The 23,572-nt window shown below is 45.8% G+C and overlaps 1 protein-coding gene across 1 annotated transcript in view; it reads right to left on the reverse strand.

Annotated features, from left to right (window-relative positions):
- Window positions 1-1,342: 1,342 nt before the first annotated feature.
- The window catches only part of LOC139373164 (beta-1,3-galactosyltransferase 1-like), a 110,356-nt gene continuing 88,126 nt past the window's right edge, over window positions 1,343-23,572 (reverse strand). Inside the window, exon 3 of the mRNA XM_071113316.1 lies at window positions 1,343-4,197. Coding sequence (XP_070969417.1) covers window positions 2,939-3,928 — 990 coding nt within the window. The 5' untranslated portion in view covers window positions 3,929-4,197 and the 3' untranslated portion in view covers window positions 1,343-2,938. The remainder of the gene's footprint in view (window positions 4,198-23,572) is intronic.

A 23,572-nucleotide genomic window follows, 5' to 3' on the forward strand; every position in this document is an offset into this window, starting at 1 on the left:
ACAGACCACAGGCTCAACACAAAACAGTTCACAATGAGTAACCTAGATAACTTCTCCCTATTAGATCCACCCCCTCTGTGAAACAGATGCAGAACATCCCTATCCATATTCCTCCCACTGAACAGCACCAACCAAAAGCAACACTCCATAATCCCATTGTATATTCAGAGAGAATCCTGTGACACAATAGCATCACCGAAAATAAAAACGATTGTGTGCCCTCGTCTGAAAGAGCCCTTTGCTACCACAGCAGATGGTTCATGCTGCCCTCAGATTGGTACCATATTTTTTAAACTTGGGCTGCTCATTTTTATTTGGTTCAGTTTTTTACTTAAATGCACTTTGAATGTGATAAAAGTTGACTAACAAACTTGTATCTCTTTATTTTCCGAAATATATATTTTGGCCTAGGTCCCATTGCGATAAACACACAAATTAATTAACTTCATAGACTCACCAGAACTACCGTTATCTGTCAACTCAGCAGTTTGACTTCTCCATCTGTCTGGCTGATGCCTCCATGTCTCCCATGTCTTCCATTACTACAGTATGTTATTCCCAATTGTTCCGTTTGTAGCACAACACTGAAAATATAACTGCAATCTAAGGAACAGAAAATGAGTCATATAGTGAATGTGTCACCTGTGAGTCATTTAATAGAAAACCGTCAGCTAAATGGTCATAGGACTGAACAAGCTCTGGGAATGAAGTTGTAAAGTGGATGCATTTAGGATGGAGCAAAGCCATCAAAACACCATTTAGAATCAACAGTACTAAAAGTACAATTACATTTCAAGGGGTTTCAAGTTGATCACAAGTTAACCGAATAGATTTTCAACCAGAACAGCATCTGGGAATACTCCTACTGCGAGGAAAACGGTTAGGACATAGAGATGTGTCTGTCACCAAAGATTTCAAGTCCATATTGTTTGTGAGAACACTGTAAATGTTTTACCACAGTGTGTCGTTGTGTGTTCAACATATGTACTGTTGAGAATCCCCTTTTGTTCTATATAGAATCTACCTCACTCCCCAGAGGCTCCCAGGAGCCATGTCGGTAAACTTGTGTTTCAAAGTGTTCTCACCTCCGCCACACACACACCTGTCTGCATCTGACAAACCTGCTCTCACAGATAGGAAGAACCAATTACTGGAGCTCTATTCTTACATCACACACACACACACACACACAGCTCTCCATGTGACCTACTTTTTGTGTGTACTATATGTACTGATGTGTATATGTTACTGATTAATGCACACACACACACACTACATGTTTATGTTTTTAAATGTCTGTAATGTATGTGTTGGACCCATGTACGTGTGGCGTTGGCTAATGGGGACCCTAATTGAAAAATCAAAACACACACACACACGCCTTTACAGATGAGCAAATGTAAATCTTGAGCATTCAGCTGAGTAGTTCAGAGTCATAGCATGAAGGCATTTCTCTGAGTAGTTGTTCATGGCGTGTTGACAGCTTTACACAGAGAGTTGTGTTGATAGGCAATCTTAATGAGCGCCGAACATGTTTACAATTCATTACCTGACGCACTGCAACTACAGAGAGGGACTTGGGTAAAGCTGAAGTCCTTAACTCAGGTATAAATAGGTATTTGTCAGTCCACTGCATGTATTGAAATAAAAACCCATTGAATAATTAAACAATATTATAAACTGTCCTCTTATTAGGATCACACATAATAAAGGTTGGTAAATACGTAGGAAAAAAGGGAATCCACTCTCAAATGAAACACGTCTTTAATGTAATGCAGCCGTTGGTTGTGTCGTCCCTCTGGTTTCAAGTAATAGAACATATAACACTCTGCCGCCTGTCTCGTCACCGCGCGGCTTAAAGAGCGGGGGAAAATAATTGCGCCTTACATACAGATAGAATAACATTCACCGGGGAATGCATGTGGTTAATGCCGTTACGTGGCCATTTGTACCGTCCCATAAGAAATACGGGTGTCCAAGAAATGAAGCCATTCTCTACCTAGTACAATACAAAGGACTCCAAATACATAGTAAGAAAATAGGTTTGATCTTTAAAACAGTATATTACAACCCAATTGCAGAGGCAAGTGTGTCCGTCGTGTCACACAGTAGGTCCATTGAACTGTTAGTCTCCTGTTCTAACAATCTTAGATCATTCCAATGAACATTCAATCTATGTCAACGGCACGCTGTTACATTGTGAACTTATCATGGTCTTTTCACTATGACAACATCTGTTGCAGTACCAAAACAGTACATCCCACAAATACATCTTTATTAAATATACAAAGACTGGAAATTAAGAGTGGACATTCATTATCAACCTAACTGACAGCAGAACGTTTACATAGGTTGTATATCTTGGTATTTCTTATCATCCCTACTACTGCAGTAATAGGGCCAGTTTTTCTGGAAATTAAACAGCATTGTCTACATAGATTAGCCTAATAGCATCCGAGCCATTCTGTCCCACTGCTAAGCTTCTACCTCTGTGTTTTAGTGATTTCATCTCATAAACAACATATGGTGCAAATGGCATACTGTTGCATTGTGGGACATTATTTGATTTTCATAGAGTGGATTTTTTTAATCAAACATATTTCAGAAAATATACAGAATTATTTGATTTTCTAAACTGTGGCCTTTAAACTCATCAATAGGGGGAGAATGCAGGAGTAACAACAGCAGAGAGAAACCTTGGTCTGATAAAGAGGCTTTTAGCGAAGCGTCTCTTGGACTATGCAAACGGCCAGACGGTTATTGTTACAGTACTATTCCCTCAGGGTCATGGGCTGTACAGTGACAAAGAAAAGCAGAAATAGGAAGAGGTGGAAGGGGCAGAGGAGGAGGAAGAGAAGAAGCAATAAAGAAGAAGAAGAAGAAGAAGAAGAAGAAGAAGGAGAAGAAGGACCTCTTGGCACTAAATGTAGGTAGCTGATTAACACTTGAGGTGTTTCTTGCTGGTCATGTCATTCCAGATGCGGTGCATCTCCTCCGGGGAGATCTGGTGGACCGTTACGACCCGTCGGTAGCGGCACAGACTGTAGGCCATCTTCCAGTGGTTGAAGCCACTGTTCTGGAAGGGGTGGATGCCCAGTTTACGAAGGCACAGCCCCACGTACACATCCTCCAGGTGGAGCAGTCTGGTGTGCAGGGACGTCTTGTAGATGAGCTCGGCCACATCCGCCGAGAACACGTACCCCGTGCCCGAACAGAAAGGCGGGTACTTAGTCTCAGGGTAAAGGTCTCTGGGCATGTACCACTTACTGCGCATGTCTCTGATCGGACCTCCGTTGATGACGTAGCCCGTGAAGTAGCGTCTCCGCGGCTTGCTGGCGGGCTTGAGGAGGTTGTAGACCAGGTTCTCCATGTTAACATAGATGTCCGAGTCCGTCTTGAGGACGTACTGTGCCTTGGGGCAGAAGGTGGCCACCCAGCGCATGCCCATCAGGGTCTTGAGGGTGAGGTTGTGGTAGGAGTCTATGAAGTCCTCCACCACGACATCGTGGAAGATCTGGCTCTCCTGTTCCACCATCTGGTTGAGCACCGGATCCGTGTTCCTCCCAAGCAGGAAGAGTGTGAGGACGCGAACGCCATCGCCGAACGTGCTCTCGTCGCCCCACGTCTCTCGAATCGCTTGACGTGCATCAAACTCCTTGTGGGTGGTGCTGATCAGAATGACTAAGAAAGGTGCCTCCGTCTCACACTTCTTGGGCTCGTTGATGACAAAGTCGAAGGAGTGTGGGTTGAGCGGCCGAGTCCGTATATTGCTGAAGGTCACGTTCTTGGTGAGCTTGGTCTTCTGGCGGATGGGGATGGACAGCTGGCCCACGTAGGAGGTGGAGGGACGGGACAGACTCAGGTACCAGAGAGCGCTAGCCCAGCAAACGACCGTCAACAAGTATAAGCAGCTGACCTTTGAAGGCATTTCTGTTTACTTGGCACGTGTTAGGAGCATTGAGAATGTCAAGAAGGTGGAATCTCCATGGGTGGTCCTCCAGCTACTTCCAGCGGTGCAGCATGATGCTGCCTCCACGAGATGCTTGACATTAATTCAGTACCCTCGACTGCTTTAATACAGACTAGTGGTGGGATTCTGGTTGAAAAGGAGGGTTGTCGTTTTTCCTCAATGCAGCCATTGTGCTATTCCATTCCATTAGGGGTGTTCCCTTGCATTCTTCTCGCCAGCACTTGATTCTGGACAGAAACAGATAAAAAAACAAATTAGTCAAGCCTTAACAAGAATGCTTCAGAACTCTTTGGCAAAATTAGAGTATTTACATGCGTGGAGTTATGAGGAGGGTTAGTATGAGCTTAGAAAAACATACAGAAAGATCCTCTTTGTTTGTTTCCTATAATCACAGATAACAGATGACTCAACATGTGAGACGATCTCTATAGCTTTAGGTGCGTGTATACTTCTCCAAGCCGTCCTCTGGCGGTATGTTTATGGCCTGCTTTTTCTTCTTCTTTAGTTCTGGCTACTTTGTGTTTACAAACACTGGTTATCTCCGCTTGTCCTTCCCTCGCTGCATACGCCGTGTCAAATCAGCAATATCACTCTTACTCTCTGAAAAGTCTCCTCAAGAAGAAACACTCCCGAGGGAAATGCTCTGCATCCTCTCTTTCGCTTTCTCTGTCTCTGTCCTTCTCGCTCTTCTTCCCTCTTTCCTTCTCTCTTTATATCTCTCTCTTCCCCTGCCTCTCTCTCTCTCTCTCTCTCCTCTTTCTCTCTCAATGACACAGTGATCTTGGCATGACGGGAAATATTGTTCAGTAATGAGCTCTTCCTCGCTTGGTGGAATAGGTACTGTAGCATCCAGAGAAATAACGCACCAATGCTCTGGTGCCATTATTAGGAATTGTATGGCACTTTCATGGGCATATAAGTATGCACACACGCTGCTTTTTAGAATGGTTTATCATAATAGTGGCTTTGTGACGGGGAAAAATGAATCACAAAATAACCATTGTTTCGCTTCGATGATGAAAGACATGATTAAAGAAAGTCAGCTCTGATAAAAGCCCACCATGCTCAGTGAGTGTTTCCATCACAGACAGCAACAGCATTGGTTCTGGATCAAAGCGAAGAGTGCATTTTTCCATCATTACAGTAACAAGAAGTGAGAGGCACTCTACTGGATTTTACTCAGGGAACAGGCACCTGTTGCTACCAACAGTGAGACTACTGATTGTGGTGTGTAATAAAAATAAAAAAAGTGTGTCTTTATGTGTGTGTTGATGAAAAACTGGTATTAGGAATGAAAGAGAGTGTAAAAAATAACAGACGAAAATATCAGTTTTCCACCATACAGAGATATACAGGTAACTGCCAAAATAAAGGAAACGCCAACATAGTGTCTTTATAGGGCGTTGGGCCACCACGAGACAGAACAGCTTCAATGCATCTTGGCATAGACTCTACAAATGTCTGGAACTCTATCGGAGGGATGCGATATCATTCCTCCATGAGAAATTCCATCATTTGGGGTTTTGTTGAAAACGCTGTCTCAGGTACCACTCCAGAAACTTCCATAAGTGTTCAATTGTGTTGAGATTTGAAGACTAAAATGGCCCTGGCACATGGTTTACATAGTTTTCATGCTTATCAAACCATTCAATGACCACTCGTGCCCTGTGGATGGGGGCATAGCCATGGTAACCAAAATATTGGCCAAAATAATGGCCTGTCCAGCGTTTTTATACATGAGCATGATGGGATGTTCATTCCTTAATAACTCAGGAACCACACCTCTGTGGAAGCACCTGCTTTCATTATACTTTGTATCCCTCATTTACACAAGTGTTTCCATTATTTTGGCAGTTACCTGTATGTCAAAACCAAAGATGAATCCCACAGTATGCGCCTCTTTTATTTGAGAATCCTTTGGATAACGCAATATGGCATCTGTGCATCAACATAGGTGAACAGTTATATTCCTGTAGCCAAAGGATTATCTTTCGGACAAATAAAATGTTCAGAGGTTCAGAGGGATGAAGTCCATGTCTTTTGGAAATGAACATTGTTTTTGACGTAGTCGAATGCTGTGCTGCGTGATTAAAGGAAAGTCCTGTGGATATCCCACAAATGTCATTTTGAGTGAGACGCTCAAAATGGTGAGATGGTCTCATGATTTCTTTAGATTAGCCTGACTTCGCAGTTCTGAGTTGGGGTCCTGCCTTATCTGTCACATTTTGAGAGTGGCGACGATGACATCTATTCATATTCTTTATCCCTTCTCTTTCAGTGGCAGAATGATCTATTCTATGTCCTCATATTTCCTGTCCTCCCATCACTTCTCACTGGGAGTTTAATCCATCTCATCATGTTTCCCTACCTCTCTTCCCCTCTTCTCAATCATTCCTCCACCTATGTTTAGCACTCTCTCCCTCTCTCTTTCCCCATTGTTCGCCATCATTTCTCCTCCGTCCCCCCCCCCGTTCTCTGTCATTCTTCTCTTTCTATCACTCGCCCTCCTTTTTCCCAGTCACACTGTTGATCCCTCTCCCCATGCTCCTCTGGGCCTCACCCACTGCAAACACACAGCTTTGTTTTCGCCACCCACTATAAACCCTTCAATCTCTATGGACACCTCGGGCTGCTTCCTCTCATCCATCTCTCTATTCCCCTCTCTCTTTTAGTCTAGCTCCACCACTAAATCATCTGCCCTCCCTGACCTGCTTCGTCCCGTTCACTCTATTATTTCTGTCTCTGAGCGAGAGAGCAATAGAGAGAGCGAGAGAGCGAGAGCGAGAGAGATGTTTTGCTTGCTTTCCTTCAGTCATTTCCTTGGGATTGTACTGTACAATTCCTTTAATTATTCTCTCTTAGATTGATTCTTTGTGCTTGAGATCACAGTGTCAGCCGATTCTGATAAATGGTACAGGGAAAGTAGTACTAGAAACCTGCTCTTCTCACGACAGACGGACTTGTTACATGTATTCATTCCACCCCTCATGTTGAAGTAGCTTCTTTTTTTAGAGAGAACACCTTGACCTGCAGATGCTATTTGAATGAACAGGATATGAACAGGATATCATTGCAGTATCATATTCATGTTTCTCCCTGATTCTTGGATTGCCATTACGGAAACGGAAAAGGCAGGCTTTCAATTGAGCTTTGTTGAACTTTTCCCCAACATTCAATTAAAGAAGAATAATTTATTTAAAACATTTTTTTTTGCTTCACTTTCACCCCCTTTTTCTCCCCAATTTCGTGATATCCAATTGTTTAGTTGTTGCTATCTTGTCTCATCGCTACAACTCCCGTACGGGCTCAGGAGAGATGAAGGTTGGAAGCTATGCGTCCTCCAAAACACAACCCAACCAAGCCGCACTGCTTCTTAAACACAGCGCGCATCCAACCCGGAAGCACCAATGTGTCGGAGGAAACACCGCGCACCTAGCGACCTGGTCAGTGCACACTGTGCACTGCCCGCCAGAGGAGTCGCTAGTGCGGGATGAGACAAGGATATCAGGATATCCCTACCAGCCAAACCCTCCCTAACCCGGACAACGCTGGGCCATGGACCTCCCGGTCGCGGCCGGCTGCGACAGAGCCGTAGTGGCACAGCTAGCACTGCGATGCAGTGCCTTAGACCACTGGGCCACCCGGGAGGCAAGAAGAAAAATTTAAACAGAAAATGTCAACAACAACAACAAAAAATCCTTACACTCAATAAAGCTTAGTTTATCTTCTTCTCTTCACTCAGTGAAGCGTTGTTATTTCCCAAATTAAGTCTTTGGTGTAAATTACAATAGAAGCCTATTAACATCAAGCAACAGCAGTCTTTGACAGATGTGAGATATTGTATTGGTTGTCATGACAGCAGGAAGCAGACAGTAAAGGCTTGTGTAGAGAGAAAGTGAGAGAGAGAAAGAGAAGGGAATGAAGAAAGAAAGAAGAAAGAGAGACACTGTCGTCCCACCACGCCGCAGCCCTGTCACCGCCCCTGACTGACACCTGGCAGACAACAATGCACTCTGGGTAATTGAAAGGAAGTCCCGTCTTCACACTAGACAGGGTGGGGGCTGAAGAGATGGGGGAGAAAATTCAATGCATCTGGCTGGATTAAACCATTCAGCTCTAAATCACCACACACATCCCCCTTCCTTGAGGAACTCAATTTAGCAGCCTTAGAAATCATGGCTCACCCTCTCGTTGATCTACTGCTTTGGCCTGACGCCTAACACTCCTCTCATCAGTGTGTACGTTTTTGTGTTGTTCATTTGTGTGTGTGTGTGTGTGTGTGTGTGTGTGTGTGTGTGTGTGTGTGTGTGTGTGTGTGTGTGTGTGTGTGATAACAGACAACCACCCTGTGATGTTAAAGGCTGGAGTCAGTTAAAGGTCTTCTCCTCCCAGAGAGAGTGTAATATACTGACTCTGATGCGCCACAACATTAGACCAGCCTGGTGGTTACTCACTGCTGAGGGCCTCTCTTTTCGTCCTCACACCTAATTAACTGAAGTTGTTATTTAAGCGGATAGTGACCTTCGTTAGAAGGGTGCGATTAGGGACGGACAATTCAAAACAAGAGTTCAGGTAGAGGCTATTGTCGAGTAGACTGAGAAGACGGAGTGTTTCAGAGATGGGCTTCAGCTCATAAGATGAGAGGAACATGCCGCTTTATAAGAAATCATACATCACATCTATGGGCACATCCATCAAATGCCAAACCAAAGGTAGACGTCTCACACTGCCCTGGCCAATTTACTGATCTATCTCGAGATAAAAGGAGGAAAGGGAGAAAAATACATAACTACCCTTACAGATCTGATGCCTACTCTTATGAGCAGAGCTGTCAACATATCTCTTCATGAAAGAAGCTCCCGTCTCCCTGTGATTATCTGTATCGGAAACCAGGGCAAGAACTGTAACATAGAACTGTAATATAGAACTGTAATATCAGTCAAATATCAATCAAATCAAGGAGTACGAAAGGCAGATTTAAGACTTAAATGGAAATCCCCTTACTTCCGAATAGAATATAGCCGTTTCAGATATATTGTTAGCCAGACATGAAGTCTTGCTGTCAATGAGGTATGTCTCGGGAAAGCTACTGCTCCAACTATGGCAAATCTCAAGAGACCCACTTTTCTTTCTCTTTGAAATGCAAACTGTGGAGTCAGTCAGATGGCTGCTTCTTGGGAATGCAGCACTGTAGGCCCCCATAGGCAGCGATACAGTGACATGGAGTAATGCAAGGCAGCCTATCAACAGCCACCTTATATCTAAGACTGGACCCGACCCTATAGTAATTACATGGGCAGCAGTGGAGGCTGCTGAGGGGAGGACGGATCATAATAATGTTTAGAACGGAGCGAATGGAATGGCATCAGACACATAGAAACCATGTGTTTAATACCATTCCACTGATTCCGCTTCACCCATTACCACTGGATTGTCCTCCCCAATTAAGGTGCCACCAACCTCCTGTGATGGGCATCTACACATAGTGAGCAGCTGGAGTAAGGGGGAGGTAATTGGGGTGCTCAGTGTCTTGAAATTAAATGAGTGTGCTGCAGGTTTCAGTTATAGATCTGTCATTCTCATTGAAAGCAAGTCTAAGAAGCAGTTCTACGTGCGCTATTTCTATGCTTCCCGTTCTTAAGATTCGTTTTTGCGTCTTTTACTTTCAGTTTTGTTCACCAGCTTCAAACAACTTAAAATACTATATTTTTGGTTATGGAAAATATATTTCATACAGGTTTAGATGGTACAATGATTCTCTACAGTATACTTGCTTGTTTTGTCACATAAACTGAAATTATGAGAATTTTTTCAACCAGGAAATGGCGGAGCGATTTCTGCATAGTGCATCACCACAGAAGCATAGCATGACAGTATTTGGGACATGCAAACAAATCAGGGCCCCAAAGTATGTGCTCTGTGGTTTAAGGAGTAGGTCAAATTGCATTGTGAACTACAAATCAGGGCCCTCATCGTAAATCAGACATTTTGACATTCTTCCAAGCTTCTCTCCTCCACCAATTGGATGTTGCTGTGAATATTGTGAAGATGTCATTCTGCTTTCCTGCTGTTAAATGGTGCGTGAAGGTCCTGATGGAGGCTGAATTAATAAGCGCTCTCTTGCTTTGATTAGTGTTAAATTAAAATGGCATTGATAAAGATTCCCAGTATGGTTCTAGCCTTTGTGTATTCTCCTAATAACAGATATAATTGAATGATTGTTGGTAAGAAATAATTAACTTAAGGCCGCACACTCCACTTCCTGGTCTGTATTTTCTGCGCAGGCACTGTTTCTGTAGGGGCCACCTCAAATATCTCTGGTCTCCTTATCAAATCTGTTAAAGACAAACAGATGCTGGCATTATTGGCACAGACTCATCATTCAGAACCACCTTGCGAGTACACTATATGTTTTAACTGTGAGTCGCTTTGGATAAGCATGCCCTAAATTACAAATAAATTAGAAATTCTGAAGAGGGTTTTGTAAGTTGGAATCAGAGAGACACTTACTGTTTGAGGATGGAGAGAGAGAGAGAGAGAGAGAGAGAGAGGACAGCATCAGTAGTCTGTCCACAGCACCAGGACCTGTGCTCTGGCATAAATTGGAAATGACAACTTGATTCATGGCGGTGATATATTTTACCGTCCGACCGGGTGACATTCTTGTCATCTAATATCCGAGACTTGCTGTAGCGTTCCAGAGACGCGACGGGACGTTAATGCTGGGTCCAAAAAGGACATGGAGGATTTTCGTCTGTCTTTGGTAGACTAATGAAATAGAGCGAAAAGCAGGCCTAGAAAATGGAAGGGTATCTTTAAAACCTGTCGATACACTGAGAAGGAAGTACAGGATGTTTTATTTTATCAATAGAGTAAAAGCCTCCAGCTAAACATGTAGGTGACAGAGACCTTCAAAACCTTCTCTCTCAGCTTAGCTATACTGTATATTCTGGAAGTTTGAACTCTCATTATCTGGTATCCTATGTTGGATGTAAGCTAGTTGAGGTGAAATAAGCCATGGGCAAATGAGAATGGGGAACACTGAAACCACAAGAGGCTGGTTAGAGGAGGACAGGCTCATAATAATGGCTGGAATGGAGTGAATGGAATGGGTCCGAACACATGGAAACAACGTGTTTGATTTGTTTGATACCGTTCCATTCATTCGGTTTGAGTCATTACTATGAGCCCCTCCTCCCCAATTAAGGTGCAACCGGCCGCCTGTGACTGAAATGTTCAGACTTCAAGACGACAATCACGTTTCAGGCATTGACCTATAAAAGTTGGAGTTAGTTAGGGAGAGACAGATTCCAACTCAGTGTGCCGATTGTTATTATATTCATTTCTATGAACAATAGAACAGGACAAACAATAACTGCTAATTTGGATATATTATTTTACCCTTTAAAAGAAAGTGAAAATCTGTGCTTTTTAATTCAAAACAGATAATTTGTTCTCAAGAGCCACTCCTGACAAAATGAAAAATACAGGCGAAACATTTCAGGAAATAATTGCACTTAAGCTAAATATATTCCAATGTAAAAATATAACGTTTTTACACACACACACACACACACACACACACACACACACACACACACACACACACACACACACACACACACACACACACACACACACACACACACACACACACACACACACACACACTTTTGCTTAGATAAACATCTGGAGGCCTGGGTGAAGGAGAAGTAGCAACAACCAAAACATAAACTCAGCAAAAAAAACAAAAGTCCCTTAATCAGGACCCTGTCTTTCAAAGATAATTAGTAAAAATCCAAATAATTCCACAGATCTTAATTGAAAAGGGTTTAAACACTGTTTCCCATACTTGATCAATGAACCATAAACAAATAATGAACATGCACCTGTGGAACGGTCGTTAAGACACTAACAACTTACAGATAGATGGTAGGCAATTAAGGTCACAGTTATGAGAACTTGGGACACTAAAGAGGCCTTTCTACTGACTGAAAAACACTAAAAGAAAGATGCCCAGAGTCCCTGTTCATCTGCGTGAATGTGCCTTAGGCATGCTGCAAGGAGGCATGAGGACTGCAGATGTGGCCAGGGCAATACATAGCAAAGTCCGTGCTGTGAGACGCCTAAAACAGCGCTACAGGGAGACAGGACAGACAGCTGATCGTCCTCGCAGTGGCAGACCACATGTAACAACAACTGCACAGGATCGGTACATCCGAACATCACACTTGTGGGAGAGGTACAGGATTGCAACAACAACTGCCCGAGTTACACCAGGAACGCATAATCCCTCCATCAGTGCTCAGACTGTACGCAATAGGCTGAGAGAGGCTGGACTGAGGGCTTGTAGGCCTGTTGTATTGCAGGTCCTCACCAGACATCACCAGCAACAACGTCGCCTATGGGAAAAAACCCACCGTCGCTGGACCAGACAGGACTGGCAAAAAGTGCTCTTCACTGACGAGTCGCAGTTTTGTCTCACCAGGGGTGATGGTCGGATTCGCGTTTATCATCTAAGGAATGAGCGTTACACCGAGGCCTGCACTCTGGAGCGGGATCGATTTGGAGTTGGAGGGTCCGTCATGGTCTGGGGCGGTGTGTCACAGCATCATCAGACTGAGCTTGTTGTCATTTCAGGCAATCTCAACGCTGTGTGTTACAGGGAAGACATCCTCCTCCCTCATGTGGTACCCTTCCTGCAGGCTCATCCTGACATGACCCTCCAGCATGACAATGCCACCAGCCATACTGCCACCAGCCATACCGAATAGCTCGGATCAAAGCGTGTTGGATCGGAGGGTGAAATGTCAGAAATGTCTGGAAACTTGCAGGTGCCTTGGTGGAAGAATGGGGTAATTGCACAGCAAGAAATTGCAAATCTGGTGCAGTCCATGAGGAGGAGATGCACTGCAGTACTTAATGCAGCTGGTGGCCACACCAGATACAGACTGTTACTTTTGACCCCCTCCTTGTCCAGGGACACATTATTCAATTTCTGTCACGTCTGTGGAACTTGTTCAGTTTATATCTCCTTTATTGAATCTTGTTTTGTTCATACACATATTTACACGTGTTAAGTTTGCTGAAAATTAACACAGTTGACAGTGAGAGGACATGTATTTTTTTGCTGAGTTTATGTGCCCAGATAATACCCCCTCCAGTGCCATTACCAACCCCCTGTGCTGTGCAGCCCAGACACAGCAACAGATAGAGCTTCACCAATAAATGAATGAATTACATTTTATTTTCATGTCAAATCGTCCTTTCACAGTGAGAGTGTACTAGGAATTATCACAGGCACCATCTCAGTGCTCATGGGTAGAGGCAGGCACGCTGCGAGCACCCTGAACACATCCCATTATACAGCACAGCTGAAACACCACACCTGTCCTGATAACATCCCAGCTCCGTACAATAGGCTTTCTCCGTCTCACACCCTCTTACACACACGGACACGCACCCACACCCACACACACCCACACCCACACTCTCTCGCTCTCTCTTTTTCTCTCCACTGCTCCATCCTCAGTCTTTTTCACTTTACACCCACGCACAAGCACAAACACACACTCTCTCCCTTGCTCCATGTCGGTGCTGGAGGCTGTCAGGGGTCCTGTTAGTCGCTCTGATGAACCTGGGAGGGGAGCTGTAGCTGTGTTTGGGCGGTGTTGATGCGCTGAGCAATGGCTGAGGAGGCTTACGGCAATTACCCTGTCGTGCCCTCCTCTCCGTGCCAGACCCTGCTGCTGCTGACACAGCCAGGCACAGGGACAGCCAGGCAAAGGGACAGGACAAGCTGCGCCAGCATCTCGTTTCTCACTGCACTACTCCCTGAGAGGGTGCTGAAAAGCTGCATAACCCGAGGTGAGGTGTGTGAAGATACTTATATACTGTCTATAATCAATGCACACACACACACACACACACACGCACACACGCACACACGCACACACACACGCACACACGCACACACACACGCACACTCGTCCCAGTGATATGTCAACCTGAGTACAATACTTTCTGAGCCATGAGCAGGGTAAAGCATTTCCTCTGGACCTAACCCGACAGTAACATGTAGCAGCTCCAGGCTGCAGCTGTGGAGGAGATGTTACATCGTTACATCTAACTACCCAGCACGGTGCTTCGCTGGTAAAGAGCTGTCGCTGCGACATCTAACTATCCAGCACGGTGCTCCACTGGTAAGGAGCTGTCGCTGTTACATCTGACTACCCAGCACGGTGCTCCACTGGTAAGGAGCTGTCGCTGCGACATCTAACTACCCAGCACGGTGCTCCACAGGTAAGGAGCTGTCGCTGTTACATCTGACTACCCAGCACGGTGCTCCACTGGTAAGGAGCTGTCGCTGCGACATCTAACTACCCAGCACGGTGCTCCACTGGTAAGGAGCTGTCGCTGCTACATCTAACTACCCAGCATGGTGCTCCACTGTTAAGGAGCTGTCACTGTTACATCTAACTACCCAGCACGGTGCTCCACTGGTAAGGAGCTGTTGCTGTTACATCTGACTACCCAGCACGGTGCTCCACTGGTAAGGAGCTGTCGCTGCTACATCTAACTACCCAGCACGGTGCTCCACTGGTAAGGAGCTGTCACTGTTACATCTAACTACCCAGCATGGTGCTCCACTGGTAAGGAGCTGTCACTGTTACATCTGACTACCCAGCACGGTGCTCCACTGGTAAGGAGCTGTCACTGTTACATCTAACTGCCCAGCATGGTGCTCCACTGGTAAGGAGCTGTCGCTGTTACATCTGACTACCCAGCACGGTGCTCCACTGGTAAGGAGCTGTCACTGTTAAATCTGACTACCCAGCACGGTGCTCCGCTGGTAAGGAGCTGTCGCTGCTACATCTAACTACCCAGCACGGTGCTCCACTGGTAAGGAGCTGTCACTGTTACATCTAACTACCCAGCATGGTGCTCCACTGGTAAGGAGCTGTCACTGTTACATCTGACTACCCAGCACGGTGCTCCGCTGGTAAGGAGCTGTCGATGCTACATCTAACTACCCAGCACGGTGCTCCGCTGGTAAGGAGCTGTCGCTGCTACATCTAACTACCCAGCACGGTGCTCCGCTGGTAAGGAGCTGTCGCTGCAACATCTAACTACCCAGCATGATGCTCCACTGGTAAGGAGCTGTCGCATCTGACTACCCAGCACGGTGCTCCGCTGGTAAGGAGCTGTCGCTGCTACATCTAACTACCCAGCACAGTGCTCCGCTGGTAAGGAGCTGTCGCTGCTACATCTAACTACCCAGCACGGTGCTCCACTGATGAGGAGCTGTCGCTGCTACATCTAACTACCCAGCACGGTGCTCCGCTGGTAAGGAGCTGTCACTGTTACATCTGACTACCCAGCACGGTGCTCCGCTGGTAAGGAGCTGTCACTGTTACATCTGACTACCCAGCACGGTGCTCCACTGGTAAGGAGCTGTCGCTGCTACATCTAACTACCCAGCACGGTGCTCCACTGGTAAGGAGCTGTCGCTGCTACATCTAACTACCCAGCACGGTGCTCCACTGTTAAGGAGCTGTTGCTGTTACATCTAACTACCCAGCACGGTGCTCCACTGTTAAGGAGCTGTTTCTGTTACATCTGACTACCCAGCACGGTGCTCCACTGGTAAGGAGCTGTCGCTGCTACATCTAACTACCCAGCACGGTGCTCTGCTGGTAAGGAGCTGTCACTGCTACATCTAACTACCCAGCACGGTGCTCCACTGGTAAGGAGCTGTCACTGTTACATCTAACTACCCAGCATGGTGCTCCACTGGTAAGGAGCTGTCACTGTTACATCTGACTACACAGCACGGTGCTCCACTGGTAAGGAGCTGTCACTGTTACATCTAACTACCCAGCATGGTGCTCCACTGGTAAGGAGCTGTCGCTGTTACATCTGACTACCCAGCACGGTGCTCCACTGGTAAGGAGCTGTCACTGTTACATCTGACTACCCAGCACGTGCTCCGCTGGTAAGGAGCTGTCGCTGCTACATCTAACTACCCAGCACGGTGCTCCACTGGTAAGGAGCTGTCACTGTTACATCTAACTACCCAGCATGGTGCTCCACTGGTAAGGAGCTGTCACTGTTACATCTGACTACCCAGCACGGTGCTCCGCTGGTAAGGAGCTGTCGCTGCTACATCTAACTACCCAGCATGATGCTCCACTGGTAAGGAGCTGTCGCATTTGACTACCCAGCACGGTGCTCCGCTGGTAAGGAGCTGTCGCTGCTACATCTAACTACCCAGCACGGTGCTCCGCTGGTAAGGAGCTGTCGCTGCTACATCTAACTACCCAGCAAGGTGCTCCACTGGTAAGGAGCTGTCGCTGCAACATCTAACTACCCAGCACGGTGCTCTTCTGGTAGGAAGCTGTCGCTGCTACATCTGACTACCCAGCACGGTGCTCCACTGGTAAGGAGCTGTCACTGTTACATCTAACTACCCAGCACAGTGCTCCACTGGTAAGGAGCTGTCACTGTTACATCTAACTACCCAGCACGATGCTCCACTGGTAAGGAGCTGTCGCTGTTACATCTGACTACCCAGCACGGTGCTCCGCTGGTAAGGAGCTGTCGCTGCTACATCTAACTACCCAGCACGGTGCTCCGCTGGTAAGGAGCTGTCGCTGCTACATCTAACTACCCAGCATGGTGCTCTGCTGGTAAGGAGCTGTCGCTGCTACATCTAACTACCCGGCATGGTGCTCTGCTGGTAAGGAGCTGTCGCTGCTACATCTAACTACCCGGCATGGTGCTCTGCTGGTAAGGAGCTGTCGCTGCTACATCTAACTACCCTGCATGGTGCTCTGCTGGTAAGGAGCTGTCGCTGCTACATCTAACTACCCGGCATGGTGCTCTTCTGGTAGGAAGCTGTCGCTGCTACATCTAACTACCCAGCACGGTGCTCCGCTGGTAAGGAGCTGTCGCTGCTACATCTAACTACCCAGCACGGTGCTCCGCTGGTAAGGAGCTGTCACTGTTACATCTGACTACCCAGCACGGTGCTCCACTGGTAAGGAGCTGTCGCTGCTACATCTGACTACCCAGCACGGTGCTCCACTGGTAAGGAGCTGTCGCTGCTACATCTGACTACCCAGCACGGTGCTCCACTGGTAAGGAGCTGTCACTGTTACATCTGACTACCCAGCACGGTGCTCCACTGGTAAGGAGCTGTCACTGTTACATCTGACTACCCAGCACGGTGCTCCACTGATAAGGAGCTGTCGCTGTTACATCTGACTACCCAGCACGGTGCTCCACTGGTAAGGAGCTGTCGCTGTTACATCTGACTACCCAGCATGGTGCTCCACTGGTAAGGAGCTGTCACTGTTACATCTGACTACCCAGCATGGTGCTCCACTGGTAAGGAGCTGTCACTGTTACATCTGACTACCCAGCATGGTGCTCCACTGGTAAGGAGCTGTCACTGTTACATCTGACTACCCAGCATGATGCGCCACTGGTAAGGAGCTGTCGCTGCTTATTTCCAATCTCTGCAGAGCAGAAGACCATAAATAAATGATTAAACTTGTCAGATCCACTCAAGCCTGATCCTTCAGGAAGTGGCTTGGGAGGAGGTGGTGGCGGGGGACACCGGAGGATGTCAACAGGTTAGAGGTGAGAGGATTAGATGGAGGGCCTGGTTTGGAGGTGGGGAAGGGTGTTACAAATGTTATCTGTCTTTGTGAGCGATACAGTGAATTTGATTTAACCCTTATTTTACCAGGCAAGCTGACTGGGAACGTATTCTCTTTTAAATCAACGACCTAGGGAGTAGCTGCAGGTGAGAGGAGGCACACACACAGACAGATACACACCCCAGAGAAAACATTAGACATTAAGATCGCTGCCCCCTCTGCCCACAGGCAAACAGATCTATATGTGTCCTTGAACACTGTTCAAAGAACAGGCCTTAACCTTTAACATGGTCTCTGTTTGACTACAACATGCTTCAAGGCAAAACAGTTATGGGGAGTGAGTGAGCGTGTGTGATGAGAAAGATATAGGTTGTGAGCGAGTAATACGTGTGTGTGTGCGGTATGTGTGTTTGGTAATGGAAGGGTGTGCATCGAAACACCCTTTTTGACTCCGAATGGCCATGTTACTATGGCAACAGGCTGGGCGAGGCGAGGGAATGTTCTCAATAGGAGAGTTCTGACACGGTGACGTGATCTGAATGCTCCCGCATGATCAGTCGGACTCAGAATGATGTCTGTTCAAAAGAAAAGCCAACTTCCTCTTGGGTTTGGGCAGACCGGTCCTCTGATTTAGCCCAATAGACAAAGAGACTCAGGAATATTAGGCAACACTGGAACCACAGTGTGGGATCTAAATGGTATCATGAAAGTGATGTCCATCGGTGATTAGGAGAGTGTCAGGAGTGCTTATGTCAACGACTGACAGGAACAAATGAGGATGTACACATTTCAGGTTTAGTTGATAGGAAACTATGTATAATCTACTGCATTAGCAGGTTGAATACATTTTCAAAAAAACAAAAAAAATCAGCTCAATAATATCATTATTGTTCATCCTCTATGGGTATCACATGATGAAGCCATATGCACCAGCTTAAGCAGCCTTGAATATAAAGAGGACTTAAATATATGCTGATACAAACACGTCAACAAGCAAAGATTGGCACAGCACGTTGGGTAGAATAATTGGCACAGCTCTGAATGAATATTTTACTATCTTCTGGACTGGTTCCCTCTGCTGAACGAGGGGGATCCGCAACACACTTCTACTGAGAGCTCAGTCTCAAATCCCTGACCATTGTTTTTAATGAGTGCACTCCATATGTCTTCTTGTGAATGTGTGTGTGTGTGAGTGTGTGTGTGTGTGTGTGTGTGTGTGTGTGTGTGTGTGTGTGTGTGTTCGTGGGCTCCCTTAACACTGTTGACAGCCATTGATACAGCACCAGCTTCACCGAGTGTGACTGGCTGTCACGGTGGAAGGGGACATTCATTCATCGGAGACTGATGGAAGGGGACTGGCTTTCCGCCGTGACGGATCGATAGAAGGAGGCGTTAGGAAGAGACACCCTTTGAAAGACACCAATACAGCAGCCAGCAGGCAGATACTGTGGGAACTCTTCAAAGAGCACTCAGTGGAATCTTAAAGAGACTGACTGGTGGGAGTTGTCTGACTTTGAGGAGGAGGGAGGAAGAGTGAGGAGGAAGGAGGGAGGAGGACTGAGAAGAGCCATCATACTGTATCTTGCTGGCTGGCGTGATTCATGTTGAGATCGGAGAGGGAGGCTGTTCTACTTTATGAGGCCCTCGTTAGCTTTTACTGCCTGGAGTGAAGGGCCATGCAATCTGTCCTAAGATGGAGCCATCATGGAGAGATAGGAGGTTTGCATTCGCGGCTTGGGTTCAGCTCTTGTCTTGTTGCTGCTTCCGAGTTTATCATCCATATACAGTACCAGTCAAAAGATTGGACACACCTACTCATTCCATGGTTTTTCTTTATTGTAGAACAATAGTGAAGACATCAAAACCATGAAATAACACATATGGAATCATGTAGTAACCAAACAAGCGTTAAACAGATCAAAATATATGACATATTTGAGATTCTTCAAAGTATTCACCCTTTGCCTTGATGACAGCTTGCACACTCTTGGCATTCTCTCAACAAGCTTCAAGAGGAAATCACCTGGAATTAATTTCAATTAACAGGTGTGCCTTGTTAAAAGTTCATTTGTAGAATTTCTTTCATTCTTAATGTGTTTGAGCCAATCAGTTGTGTTGTGACAAGGTAGGGGTGGTATATAGAAGATAGCCCTATTATAGCAAAAACAGCTCAAATATGCAAAGAGAAACGACAGTCCATCATTACTTTAAGACATGAAGGTCAGTCAATACAGAAAATGTCAAGAACTTTGAAAGTTTCTTCAACTGCAGTCGCAAAAACCATCAAGCGCTACAATAAAACTGTCTCTCATGAGGACCGCCAAAGGAAATTAAGACCCAGAGTTACCTCTGCTGCAGAAATTAAGTTCATTAGAGTTACCAGCCTCATAAATTGCAGCCCAAATAAATGCTTCACAGAGTTGAAGTAACAGACACATCTCAACATCAACTGTTCAGAGGAGACTGCGTGAATCAGACCTTCATGGTCGAATTGCTGCAAAGAAACCACTACTAAAGGACACCAATAATAAGAAGAGACCTGCTTGGGCCAAGAAACACGAGCAATGGATATTAGACCGGTGGAAATCAGTCCTTTGGTCTGATGAGTCAAAATGTGAGATTTTTGCTTCCAACAAGCGTTTCTATGTGAGATGCAGAGTAGGTGAACGGATGATCTCTGCACGTGTGGTTCCCACTGTGAAGCATAGAGGAGGTGGTGTGATGTTGTGGGGTGCTTTGCTGGTGACACTGTCTGTGATTGATTTAGAATTCAAGGCACACTTCACCAGCATGGCTACCACAGCATTCTGCAGCGATTCACCATCCCATCTGGTTTGCGCTTAGTGGGACTATCATTTGTTTTTCAACAGGCCAATGACCCAACACACCTCCAGGCTGTGTAAGAACTATTTGACCAAGAGGTAGAGTGATGGAGTGCTGCATCAGATTACCTGGCCTCCACAATCACCCGACCTCAACCAAATCGAGATGGTGTGAGATGAGTTGGACCGAGTGAAGGAAAAGCAGTCAACAAGTGCTCAGCATATGTGGGAACTCCTTCAAGACTGTTGGAAAAGCATTCCAGGTGAAGCTGATTAAGAGAATGCCAACAGTGTGCAAAGTTGTCATCAAGGCAAAGGGTGGCTACATTGAAGAATCTCAAATATAAAACATTTAATGATTTGTTTTACACTTTTTTTGGTTACTACATGATTCCATATGTGTTATTTTATAGTTTTGTTTTCTTCACTATTATTCTACAATGTAGAAAATAGTCAAAATAAAGAAAAACCCTTGAATGAGTCGGTGTTCTGGAACTTTGACTGGCTCTGTACATGTATCAGCTGTATCTGGAGTGACACTGTTAATCAGATTGTTTTAACCTTTCTAATACTGATCCATCTGCACATTATATAAGTTAAGAAAAAGGTGGAGTATATTATATACTGAATAAAAATATAAACACAACATGCAACCATTTCTAAGATGTTACTAAGTTGCAGTTCATATAAAGAAATCAGTCAATTGAATAAAGTTCATTGGGCCCTAATCCATAGATTTCACATGCCTGGGAATACATATATGCGTCTGTTGGTCACAGATAATAACAGGTAGTGGTGTGGATCAGAAAACCAGTACGTATCTGGTGTGACCACCATTTGCCTCATGCAGCGCGACACATCCCCTTCGCATAGCGTTGATCAGGCTGTTGATTGTGGCCTGTGTAATGTTGTTCCACTCCTCTTCAATGGCTGTGCAAAGTTGCTGGATATTGGCGGGAACTGGAACACCCTGTCGTATACGTCGGTCCAGAGCATCCCAAACATGCTCAATGGGTGACATGTCTGGTGAGTATGCAGACCATGAAGGAACTGGGACATTTTCAGCTTCCACGAATTGTGTACAGATTCTTGCGACATGGGGCCGTGCATTATCATGCTGAAACATGAGGTGATAGGGGCGGATGAATGGCATGACAATTGGCCCCAGGATCTCGTCACGGTGAATTCAAATTGCCATTGATAAAATTAAATTGCATTCGTTGTCCGTAACCCAATGGGGCACTCTGTTCACAATGTTGACATCAGCAAACCACTCGCCCACACGACGCCATACACATGGTCTGCGTTTGTGAGGCAAGTTGGACGTACTGCCAAATTCTCTAAAATGACGTTGGAGGCGGCTTCTGGTAGAGAAGTTAATATTCAATTCTCTGGCAACAGCTCTGGTGGACATCCCTGCTGTAAGCATGCCAGCATAAGCTCCCTCAAAATTTGAGACATCTTGTCGCATTGTGTTGTGTGACAAAACTGCACATTTTAGAGTTGCCTTTCATTGTCCCCAGCACCCGTGTAATGGTCATGTTATGGATTATCTTGGCAAAGGAGACACTCACTAACAGGGATGTAAACACATTTGTGCACAACATTTGAAAGATGTAAGCTTTTTGTGCATATGGAACATTTCTGGGATCTTTTATTTCAGCTCATGAAACATAGGACCAACACTTTACATGTTTTGTTCACATTTTTGTTCAGTGTATATAGTTGATCTTTGAAAATGACAGGCAGTGGAGCTGTCAGATGAGTGGGGCACGGGGACGACGACACTGAAGGTCTGTATTGTGCGTTAGTTCTCAGGCAGGTAACGTGAGAGAGGAGCCAGGGTGAGTTTGCTCTGTGATAGAGGAGAGTGAGTCGAGTGTTGACCGTGTCGAGGGGGTGAGGGTAGAGGTAGCACTTCTGAGAAACCGGTGTGTAGACTAGAGACAGGAAGCTGTCAAAAAAATGCCTTAGCCGGAAGTAGCAAGTAGCAAGTAGGAAGTCATTAAAGCGAGAGGTGGTGTGGCGTCCCTCTCATCCCTTTCTTGCGTCTCTTCTCGCCCCATCTTTCTATCTTTTCTTTCAGTCTCATCTCTCTCTCTCTCTCTCGATCACCCCTTACCGGAATCCCTCCCGTCTCTCTCCTTTCTCTTACTGTTTCTCCTCATCTCTCCCTCTCTCGATCGCCCCTTACCGGAATCCCTCCCGTCTCTCTCCGTTCTCTTCCTGTTTCTCCTCATCTCTCTCTCTCTCTCTCTCTCTCTCTCTCGATCGCCCCTTACCGGAATCCCTCCCGTCTCTCTCCTTTCTCTTCCTGTTTCTCCTCATCTCTCTCTCTCTCTCGATCGCCCCTTACCGGAATCCCTCCCGTCTCTCTCCTTTCTCTTCCTGTTTCTCCTCATCTCTCTCTCTCTCTCGATCGCCCCTTACCGGAATCCCTCCCATCTCTCTCCTTTCTCTTCCTGTTTCTCCTCATCTCTCTCTCTCGACCCTTACCTGAATCACTCCCGTCTCTCTCCTTTCTCTTCCTGTTTCTCCTCATCTCTCTCTCTCGACCCTTACCTGAATCCCTCCCGTCTCTCCTTTCTCTTCCTGTTTCTCCTCATCTCTCTCTCTTGACCCTTACCTGAATCCCTCCCGTGTCCCTCCTTTCTCTTCCTATTTCTCCTCATCTCTCTCTCTCTCTCGACCCTTACCTGAATCATTCCTTTCTTTACCTGTTTCTCCTCATCTCTCTCTCTTTCCTACTCGTTCACTCTCAGGGTTTTTTCACCTTCCAATCCAAGAGGTTCTTCTAATCTCTCCTTCTCCTGCTCTTGCTTTTGTTGCTCTACTTCGAAATCAATTAAAAAACAGTCTGCAGTTGTGATTGGTACAGCAGTGTCTGCTATATTGGAACAGTGAGTTCTTTTGAGGTTTACTTTATGTTAATTATATTCCTCTGACTCCCTTCTCAGAGTGCTACTTAACAAGTCTGCTCTGCTTCTAAATGCAGATGGGAAGGTTTACCATTATACGATGCAAATACAATTAATAACATTCTCTGTCAGATAAATTACACATATTAAACCAAGTAGAGAGAAAAGGCACCAGGTTAGTTAGAACTCCTCTTCTCA

Source organism: Oncorhynchus clarkii, chromosome 18, assembly GCF_045791955.1.
Source record: "Oncorhynchus clarkii lewisi isolate Uvic-CL-2024 chromosome 18, UVic_Ocla_1.0, whole genome shotgun sequence".
In the NCBI taxonomy this organism is placed as follows: Eukaryota; Metazoa; Chordata; class Actinopteri; order Salmoniformes; family Salmonidae; genus Oncorhynchus; species Oncorhynchus clarkii.